Here is a 10886-nt window from a genome sequence, read left to right on the forward strand (position 1 = left end):
GTGTGTGTGTGTGTGTGTGTGTGTGTGTGTGTGTGTGTGTGTGTGTGTGTGTGTGTGTGTGTGTGTAAATATTGAGACCTTGTCTTTGAAAAATATAGAAAAGTCCTCAGTCTGAAATTAGGATGAACCAGGTAAGGTTTATTTATTTACTCACTTACATACTGCCTCTGAAAAGGCACTTGCCAATCTATAGAATGTTAACTTTGTACCAGATTACTGAATGTCTGACTTCATTTAAAATAATAATTGGCTAGGAAAGTTGCTCAGTGGTAGAGTGCTTGCCTCGCATGCATGAGGCCCTGGGTTCGATTCCTCAACAGCACATAAACAGAAAAAGCCGAAAGTGACGCTGTGGCTTTAGTGGTAGAGTGCTAGCCTTGAGCTGAAGAGCTGAGGGACAGCGCCCAGGCCCACAGTTCAAGCCCCCACGACCACCATCACCAATAATAATAATAATAAATAATATAGTAGCTAGGGTTGTAGCTCGGTAATATAGCATTTGTCCTGTACACAAGAGGCCCACATTTAATACCCAGCACTGAAAAAAATAAAAAAGAAAAAGAAGGAAAGTAGAACGAATGAATGGATGGACAAACAATGAACAAACAAAAGAAAGAAAAAGAAAAGAGATAGGAAGGGACAGAAAGGATGGGAACTGGGAACAAAAGGATATGACCTAGATGATAATAGGTAGCTTGAATTCAGAATTAAATAGTTTACATTGAACAACATTCATTTGTATCTGAATCATCAATATTACCTCTTTCCTAGTATTTAACTGTATAGTTTTTAAACACAAGTTCAAAATCCTGAAGTTTCCTGCAAAGGAAAACATTATTTATGTTCTTTTCCTTTCATTCTAAACAAGAGAAACAAAAGTTCCACAAAAACTTACCTGGACCACTTGTTTCTGTGGTTGTGTTGCCTGTGTTGCTGAAATCTGTGTTTTTTCCCGAGCACCTCGGCAACGATCATTGCTCACCGAAGTCATCATGTATAGTATATACAAAATAATGTATGTACAAAGTAGAAAATCTGCAAGAAAATAAACAAGAGTAAGCAAAACCTTCAAATCATGGTAAAAAGAAAACTTAATTTAAGGACTAGATGCCACATAAAAGTGTCAGGTACTGGTGGTTTCACACTTGTAATACTATTAACTAAGGAGGCTGGGATCTGAGGGTTGTAGTTCAAAGCCAGCTCAGGCAAGAAAATCCATGAGGCTGTTATAGCCAACTAATTTGCAAAAAGCTAGAAGAGGAGCTGTGGCTTAAGTGGTAGAATGCCAGCCTTGAGCTAAATAGCTAAGAAAGAACATGAAGCCCTGAGTTCAAGCCCTAGTACTGGCACGTACATACACATATTCTCTCGAATAAAAATTTTCAAGAAATATCCCTTTCATATTAGTAGGTTAGTATTAGGTTTTTTTTAAATTGTTATTATAAAGGTGATATAGAGGGGGACAGTTATATAAGTCGGATAATGAGTACATTTCTCAATGTCACCCCTTCCCTCACTCTCTCCCATGGGGCCTGAACTCTGGGCCTGGGCGCTGTCCCTCAGCTCTTCAGCTCAAGGCTAGCGCTGTACCACTTGAGCCACAGCACCACTTCTGGCTTTTTTGTTTTTGCTTATGTGGTGCTGAGGAATCGAACCCAGGGCCTCATGCATGCAAGGCAAGCACTCTACCACTGAGCCACCTTCCCAGCCCCTGTTTTTAAAGTTCTTAACCTTTTAAATTAAGTATTTAAAATTAAGCACCCAATCAAAAACTGTTTGGTGTTCAGTGGTGCTAAAATATTCAAACAAATAATCATTAGTTTGCTTATAGCTATCAAAAAATTCTGTTCACTGAACTATATGTTCCGATTTATCTTTTGAACTGTTTATTCCTCAGTGCTTTGTGAAAATATTTAAAAATAAACTGTAACAAAGAATTTCTCCTTACAGGATGCCATCTAGTGATAAATCTTTGCATGTGCACAGAGCTGAAGATTTACACTGAGTTGAATAGATGCTACAATGGAATTCTTTTACTGACCAAAAAGTCTTAATTTTTTATAGCCTATTACAACCAAACATTATTTTGCCATAATGTTCAGTTATCAGTAAGGAAAAACCATAAGACTTTCTCTATTTCTCTGAGTATAAATATTAACAGTTCATATTTCCTTAGCATAAAACAGTCCATAATGACTAATTAGGCTATAAATAAAGGTCCTAGTTCCATAATGAAGTCAGATTAGCTGCTTTTTGGTGAAGCCTAAGTACATGGCATACTTTATTCTTAAGTGTTGTTTAAAAATAACATATTTTTCCATTTTTAATTAAGGTTTAGTGTTGCTACATATTAACAAGTTATTAGTATTATTATATATTATTACTATGAAAAGCCTGTAGCTTATAAATAACATAGAAGCTGGACTCCAGTGGTTTATGCCTATAATCCTAGCTTCTCAGAAGGCTGAGATCTGAGATTTAAGATTCAAGGCCAGTTCAGCCAAGCACACAAATCCAAGAGATTCTTATCTCCAATTAACTACATAAGTCTAGAAGTAAAGGGCTAAGTCAACAGTCATTATTAGAAAAAGCCAAGGGACAAGCATAGGGCCCAATTTAAGACCTAGTACTGGTACACACACACACACACCCCAATTTAAGACCTAGTACTGGTATACACACACATACACACACACAAACACACACGCACGCACGCACGCACGCACGCACACCCATGGGGAAAAAAACACTTCAAAGGACTATTGAAATGGGTGCAGATGGCTCATGCCTGAATCCTAGCTACTCAAGAGGCTGAGAACTGAGGATCACAGTTCAAAACCAGCCTAAACAGGTAAGTCTGTGAAACTCATCTCCGCTAAACTACCAAAAAAGCCAGAAGTGAAACTGTGGCATAAGTGATAGAGTGCTAGCCCTGAGCAAAAAAGCAGCTCAGGGACAGTGCCTAGGCTCTGATGTCAAGCCTCAGAAACAGCACCAAAAGAAAAGAAGAAAATGAAAGCAAGAGTAACGAAGTCTTATGTCTTCAGGATGAGTATGTCAAAATATTCAGATTAGCTTGTTTTCTGGAATTATGGCTCTCCACATTTAAGACTGAAATTTCAGAATAGCTGACTTGCTCTTCATAAAGAATGTCTTGATGCTGAAGATGTCCAGCAAAAATATTTTCAGAGCTGGCCACAATGGTATTCGCCTATAGTCTCAGATACAAAGTACTGGAGTACAGCCCTGGCAACAATGAGACCTCATCAGAGAAGTGAAAAAAAGAAAACCTTCCATAGACAAAACTGAGGCTCTCCAGAAGAAGAACATAAGAAAATATAACTAAAACACAGAAAACAGAAAATACATAAAGTTAATGACATGACTCAACAAAATTTTCTCATATGAATTTTATATGGAACTTCTAAAGATCATGAATCAAAGTTACCAAAGTAACCATCAATAACCTTTAAGTTTTTTACTCTGCACTGTAAAAATAATAGTCATGGGATTTAAACTGTAAGATTCAACACCTTCAATTAATACTGTTATCTATGCATAAATTCCAGAAACAGAACTAGATGTAAAAAACAGAATTGCTTCTGCCAATAAGTACCCAGTTGCCAGATCATAGGAATTCAAATTATTCTTATGTTCCATCCTCTCTATTACTTCTCTACCCTCAAGAGCTCTATTACTAGGGAACAGGTTCCAAGAGATTGCTTAGAATAGAAACAGACAAGAGCAAGAGATTCTAAAAATAATCTAGCAGAAATACAAACATGCATATCTCAGGTTCTTTAGCTGCAAGACACACAAGGTTACAATTCAACAAAATTTAGAGCCTTATGTATCTCACTTTATTCAAAGTAAATGAAAGCTGTGACCAATTTTAACACAAGTAAGAGTTGCTGGTATATTTTTAATTTTTTTCCCTTCATTTTCTTGTCAGTACTGTGGCTTGAACCTAGGTGTTATCCTTCAGCTTTTTCACTTAAGGCTGGCACTCTATCATTTGAGCCACAGCTCTACTTCTGGCTTCTTAGTGGTTAATAGAGATAGAAACCTCAAACTTTTCTGTCTGGGTTGGCTTCAAACTGAGACTCTCAGATCTCAACCTCCTGAATAACTAGAATTACAGAAAGGAACCATCCTCTATTTTTAACTTCTTTAAAACAAAATCAGGGCTGGGAATGTGACTTAGTGGTAGAATGCTTACCTAGAATGCATGAAGCCCTGGGTTCAATTCCTCAGAACCACATAAGCAGAAAAAGCCAGAAGTGGTGCTGTGGCTCATGTGGTAGAGTGCTAGTCTTAGGCAAAGAGAGGCTCAGGGACAGAGCCCAGGCCCTGAGTTCAAGCCCCAGGACTGGCAAAACAAAAACAAAATCACCCAATTGTAGTGGCATACACCTGTAATCTCAACACTCAGGAGACTGAATCAGGAGGATTTTGAGTTCAAGGCCAGCTTGGGATATATAGTAAGACACTATCTCCAAAAGAAAAAAAAGAAAAAAAACGAAAGAAAATCAGCAAATACAATATAAATTTCCAGTTATCTAAGGTAAAAAAAATAGCCAATATAATTTATAATATAAAAAAACAGCATAATAAACTAACTTGATTGGGCTACAAATACTTTTTCTAGAAAGAGGTTTGTTGGGATTGGCCAGTGGGAGAGGGGTTGGCATACTGGAGTTTGGACTCAGCCTTTCTTGGGCTTGCTAGGCAGCAACACCACTTGAGCCACACCCCCAAAACTGCTTTTTTTTTTTTTTAAGGACTACTTTGAAAATTAGATACTTCAAAAAGCTGTGGGGTTTTGCTGTTATTGTTTGGCCAGTCTTAGGGATTGAACTCAAGGGCCAAGGCACTATCCCTGAGCTTCTTTCTGCTCAAGGCTAGCACTCTACCACTTGAGCCACAGCTCCACTTCCAGCTTTTTCTGTTTATGTGGTGCTAGGCAAGCACTCTACCACGAAGCCACCTTCCCAGCCCACAGCTGTGTTTTCAAAAGATATCAGTTCAGAAAAAGAAAAAAAAATTCTGTTTGGAATGAATAGAAAATGGTTAACAGTCACCAATGCTTAATTATTAAAGCATATATAAACTAATATAACAGATTTATCCTGAGGACACTAACTTTTTTTTTTGCGGGGGGGAGGGGTGTCGGTCGTAGGGCTTGAACTCTGGGCTTGGGCGCTGTCCCTGTGCTCTTCAGCTCAAGGTGAGCACTCTACCACTTGAGCCACAGCGCCACTTCCGGTTTTCTAGTGGTTTTTATTGGAGAAAAGTCTCACGGACTTTCCTGCCCAGGCTGGCTTTGAACCGCAATCCTCAGATCTCAGCCTCCCGAATAGCTAGGATTACAGGCGTGAGCCACCAGCGCCTGGCTTGACACTAACCTTAAGGTATACAAAAACACTATGGGATAAAAATATTTAAAACTGCTATCAGCCAGGCATCAGTGGCTCACACTTGAAATCCTAGCTATTCAGGAGGCTGAGAGCTGAGGATAGTAGTTTCAAAGCCAGCCCAGGCAGGAAAGTCTAGGATTCTTAACTCCAATTAACCACCAGAAAACAAGAAGTAGCACTGTGGCTCAAACTGGTAGAGCACAAAAAGCTCAGGGACAGTGCCCAGTACCTGAGTTCAAGCCCCATGACAGACAGGAAAAAAAAAAAGTTATCATATCATATCCTAAAATAAAAACATTGACAATCACATTTGATCACTTTGAAATGTTACAGAATACTTGTTGATAACATTTTGAGACTAAGGAAGATTTCAACAGTCATTGATACACTTGTGCATCAGCTACTAAACCAAGTAAATATTACAGGAATAACAAAATGAATGCCTTTTTCAAACAGACATGAGTTACTAAGTGAACTAAGAGCTCAACTGAAAATAGGATAGAAGTTGGGAATGTGGCATAGTGGTAGAGTGCTTGCCTAGCATGCATGAAGCCCTGGGTTCCATTCCTCAGAACCACATAAACAGAAAAAGCTGGAAGTGGCAGTGTGGCTCAAGCAGCAGAGCACTAGCTTTGAGCAGAGAGGGGCTTGGGGAGAGATCCCAGGCCCTGAGTTCAAGAACTGGCAAAAAAAAAAAAAAGTGCGCATGCACATGCATGTACATTACATGCCAGTACTACAACTTGAACTCAAGAGCATCTCACTTGTGCTTAGTTTTTTGGCTCAAGGTTGGTGTTCTACACTTGAGCCACACTTCCACTTCTGGCTTTTGACTAGAATTTGTCCTTGTTGGATTCAAACCTCAATCCTCAGGTCTCAGCCCCCAGAGTAGCTAGGATTATGAGTAGTTAGGACTACAGAGCTAAGATTATGAGCCACGGATATCCAGTTTAGGATGTATAATTTATGTTCAAGAAGCCAAACTCAGCCAGATGCCACTGGGTCATGCTACTTCTCAGGAGGCTGAGATCTATCTAGAGGGTCATGTATAGTTTGAAGCCAACCTGGATGGAACAAAATCCAAGAAACTTCATCTCCAAAATAACCAGCAAGGGGCTGAGAAGGTGGCTCAGTGGTAGAGCGCTTCCCTTGCATGCATGAGGCCCTGGGTTCCATTCCTCAGCACCACGTAAGAAAAAAGAAAAAAGCTGGAAGTGGCGCTGTGGCTCAAGTGGTAGAGTGCTAGCCTTAAGCTGAAGAGCTGAGAGACAGTGCCCAAGCCCAGAGTTCAGGCCCTATGACCAGACCCCCCCAAAAAAAACAACAGCAAAAAAACCAAGCTAGAGGCATGGCTAGAGTGCCAGCTGAGCAAGAAAGCTGAGCCAAGTGCAGGGCCTCAGTTCAAAGCCATCCTGCAAAAATAAAGAAGCAAGTCTCTAAGAATGCCCATAGTGGGCTAGGAATGTGGCTTAGCTTGCCTAGCATGCATGAAGCCCTGCATTGAATTCCTCAGTACCACATAAACAGAAAAAGTCAGAAGTGGTGCTGTAGTTCAAGTGGTAGACCACTAGCACTGGGCACAGAGAGACTCAAGGACAATGCCCAGGCCCTGAATTCAGTACAGGACAAAAAAAAAAAAAAAAGAATGCCCATAGATTCTGTTCACTCAATTATGAGGCCAGTGTTACAAGGGCTATGTGTACAACTAGTTAGGGTGGGCACAGATGTACATTTATATACAAGTCTAAAACTATTATGTAATGATACTTCAATTGATCTTGAGTTTAGCCAAGAAACAATAAATAATGGTTATAATGATGGCAAATACATACTATGCACCATACACTATGTTATGGGATATATCTATATATACACACTCAACACTCTAGGTACATAATATTCTAGGTACATAATAACACATAATACATAATATTATATTTGTTGTTGTTAAGAGTTCTGTTATACACTTGCTAATTAGGCATTCTACTACTTGTACCATGCCCACAGCTAATTAAAAGATGAAGCTAAGGATTCAAATCGAGGCCATCTAACCACTGGACCCTTAACCACTGTGCTATGTTACAAAGCGTTCAGCTACAGATAGACAACAGCCCCCAGCTCAGCCTCCTCTTCTACAAGGCAACAGAACTACTGTGTGTGACCTGCATTGCTCATGACTAATGAGAAAGAACTGCTATAAGCCAAAATCTTACTAAGTTCTATGATCTTCCAGATACCTCTCAGTACTACCTTTGGGTCTCCATGAACTCCTATGACCAGTTTTACTACTTTTGTTTGTTTAATTTCCAATCTGTGCTCTTGATATTTCTACTAAGAAAAGATCCATTATTCTGAAACTTTTCTAGAGAAAATTAATTTAAAAGAATCTCAATTGGTTTGCAAAGTGCAGAACAGGCAGTGAGCAGAAGATAATAATGGCCAATCCAGGAGAGAATTAAGGCAACGAGGATGCCAAAGTACGAAATTATGAGACTAATTCCATGCAGCTTAACTGCCAGTGTCCTGAATGCCAGGAGCTGACCAAGCTAATACTTTTATTCTCCACAGCTGTAGAGGGCAGGGTCAGGCTTCTAGCAACTGGTGGACAAGGATGAATTTCTCTACACCCACTTGGCAGACAGTAGAAGGACAATGTTATCAGCTGTCCCATGCATATAACCTGTCCATGGAAAAAATGAGCACTGGTGAACTCTTGAACATTACAAAACATCAAATTTCATTTGCTACATTCACATTTCTCATTTGGATACCTAAGATCCAGGAGGAGATGATGGGCTGGGAAGGTGGCTCAGTGGTAGAGCGCTTGCCTTGCATGCATGAGGCCCTGGGTTCAATTCCCCAGCACCACATAAGCAAAAAGAAAAGAGCCGGAAGTGGCACTGTGGCTCAACTGGTAGAGCACTGGCCTGAGCTGAAGAGCTGAGGGACAGCGCCTAGGCCCAGAGTTCAAGCCCCACGACTGGACCAAAAAAAAAAAACAAGATCCAGGAGGGAAAAGTATTCTCTATGACTATTTCTACCTTGAATTCCCAACTCTAAATCCTGCCTCCCTTTTTTTCCATTCTTTCTGGTGATTTAGAGGACTTAACTCAGGGCTTGACATATACTGAGCAAGTATTTTATCACTTCGCTACACTTCCAGTATTTAAAACTTGTCTTTAAGCCGGACGCCGGTGGCTTCATGCATGCGAGGCAAGCACTCTACCACTGAGCCAAGTTCCCAGCCCTAACCTCTTCTTAAAAATAAAAATTTTAAAGACCTGCACTAGCTCAGTGCTGGTGGCTCATGCCTATAATCCTAGCTATTCAGGAGGCTGAGATCTGAGGATCTCGGTTCAAAGCCAGCCCACGCAGGAGAGTTCATGAGACTCTCATATCCAATGAACTACGCAGAGGTCAGAAATGCTGTTATGGTTCTAGTGGTAGAATTGTAGCCTTGAGCAAAAGCTCAAAGACAGTGGCCAAGCCCCAAATTCAAGCCCCAAGACCTGGGGATAGGGGCAAAGGGAGAAGCCTTACTATATATAGTTTTTATTAATAAGGCCTATCACATTAAAGGAAAATGTAGTTTTGAGACTGAACAGGGGAGCTGGGAAGGTGGCTCAGTGATAAAGTGCTTGCCTTGCATGCATGAGGCCCTGGGTTCCATTCCCCAGCACCACATAAGCAAAAAGAAAAAAAGCCAGAAGTGGTGCTGTGGCTCAAGTGGTAGAGCGCTAGCCTTGAGCTGAAGAGCTGAGGGACAGCGCCCAGGCCCAGAGTTCAGGCCCCACGACCGGACCAAAAAAAATAAAATAAATAAATAAAAAGACTGAACAGGTAACTCAGTGGTACAGTGCTTGCCCAACATGTGCAAGTCCTTGGTTTGGTATTCAGCACACACACACAAACACACACACTTCAGATTACAATCAAACAAGCACTTCTCAATTAATACAAAGTTATTTCCTTAAGAGATTACTTGTGGCCTAGTGGTAGAGTGCTTGCCCTGGGTTCAATTCCTCAGTACCACATACACAGAAAAAGCCAGAAGTGGCACTGTGGCTCAAGTGGTAGAGCACTAGCTTTAAGCACAGAGAGGCTCAGGGACAGTGCCCAGGCCCTGAATTCAAGCCCCAGGACTGGGGGAAATAAAGATTACTCCTGGGCTGGGAATGTAGCTTACTGGTAGAGTGCTTGCCTAGCATGCATGAAGCCCTGGGTTTGATTGCTCAGTACCACATAAACAGAAAAAGCTGGAAGTAGCACTGTGGCTCAAGTAGTAGATTACTATCCTTGAGCAAAAGAAGTTCACAGACAGTGCCCGGGCCCTGAGTTCAAGCCCCAGGACTGGAAAAAAAAAAAAAATTTACTCCTCTGAGCTAAAGGTGTGGCAAAAGTCTATACTCCCAGAACTTAAGAGGGTGGGACAAGAACCTAAATTCCAGGCCACCTTGGATAACACAGAGCCGGTCTCAAAAAAAAAAGGTAAAGTTTAGTTGGGTACCAATGGTTCATACCTGTAATGATAGTTACTCAGGAGTCTGAGATCTGGGGATCACAATTTGAAGACAGGTGAGCTAACAAATCCAAGATTCTTATCTTCGGTTAACTTGTAAAAGCCAAAAGTGAAGATGTGGCTCATGTGGGTGTGGCTCCAGTGGTACAACACCAGCTTTGAGCAAAAAAACTAAAGGAGAGCTGGGTCAGAATACAAGGTCCTGACTTCAGCAATAAATAATAGTGCCAGCAATAACTATCCTTCCAATGGTCTTTTTTGCATCACTACCAGGATGTAATCTACCAGGAATAGCTGCATTATGCTTTTTGTCACTGAACATTAATAAACTATTACATGGGACTGGGAATATAGTGCAATAGTTTAAACACTTGCCTAGCAGGCACAAAGCTAAAAGTGGTTAACCCACAACTATGCTTCCATAAGAGACAAAACTTTACGAAGCTTCAATTCTGCACTGGGGATATATAATTCAGTGGGAGTCTTTTTAGGAATAAACAGCTCTCAACATTATACACTACTCGTTGAGGTTTTGGTGCTAGGTATAGAACTTTGTACATGCTAATAAACGTATTCAACATGTGTTCCATCACTGAACTATAACTTCAATCCTTGTACATAAAGTACCAAGTTTTTAGTCTTGTTTTCAGTAGTTCTCAAAGCTTCCTTTGAACTCCTGGGTTCATGTGATCCTCTAGTCTGAGACTCCACAAGTAGTTGGGATTACAGAAGCCTGATACAATGTCCAATGAGGGTTTGTTTTTGTCAGGTGTGGGGCTTGAGCTCAGGGCCTGGGCACCGTGGCTGAGCCTCTTTGTGCTCAAGGCTAGCGTTCTACCACCTAAGCCACAGCACCACTTACAGTTTTTTGTTTTTTTGGGGGTCCGGTCGTGGGGCCTGAACTCTGGGCCTGGGCGCTATCCCTCAGCTCTTCAGCTCAAGGCTAGAGC

General features: G+C 40.9%; 1 protein-coding gene across 2 annotated transcripts in view; it reads right to left on the minus strand.

Moving 5' to 3' along the window:
* Nucleotides 1-10886, minus strand: part of Ubap2 (ubiquitin associated protein 2) — a 107696-nt gene that overhangs the window by 83085 nt on the left and 13725 nt on the right. For both annotated transcript variants that reach the window (XM_013026690.1, XM_013026689.1), the window contains exon 2: nt 896-1035. In XM_013026690.1, coding sequence (XP_012882144.1) covers nt 896-994 — 99 coding nt within the window. In that variant the 5' untranslated portion in view covers nt 995-1035. The remainder of the gene's footprint in view (nt 1-895; nt 1036-10886) is intronic.

This window comes from Dipodomys ordii, unplaced genomic scaffold (genome assembly GCF_000151885.1).
Source record: "Dipodomys ordii isolate 6190 unplaced genomic scaffold, Dord_2.0 Scaffold95, whole genome shotgun sequence".
Classification (NCBI taxonomy): domain Eukaryota; kingdom Metazoa; phylum Chordata; class Mammalia; order Rodentia; family Heteromyidae; genus Dipodomys; species Dipodomys ordii.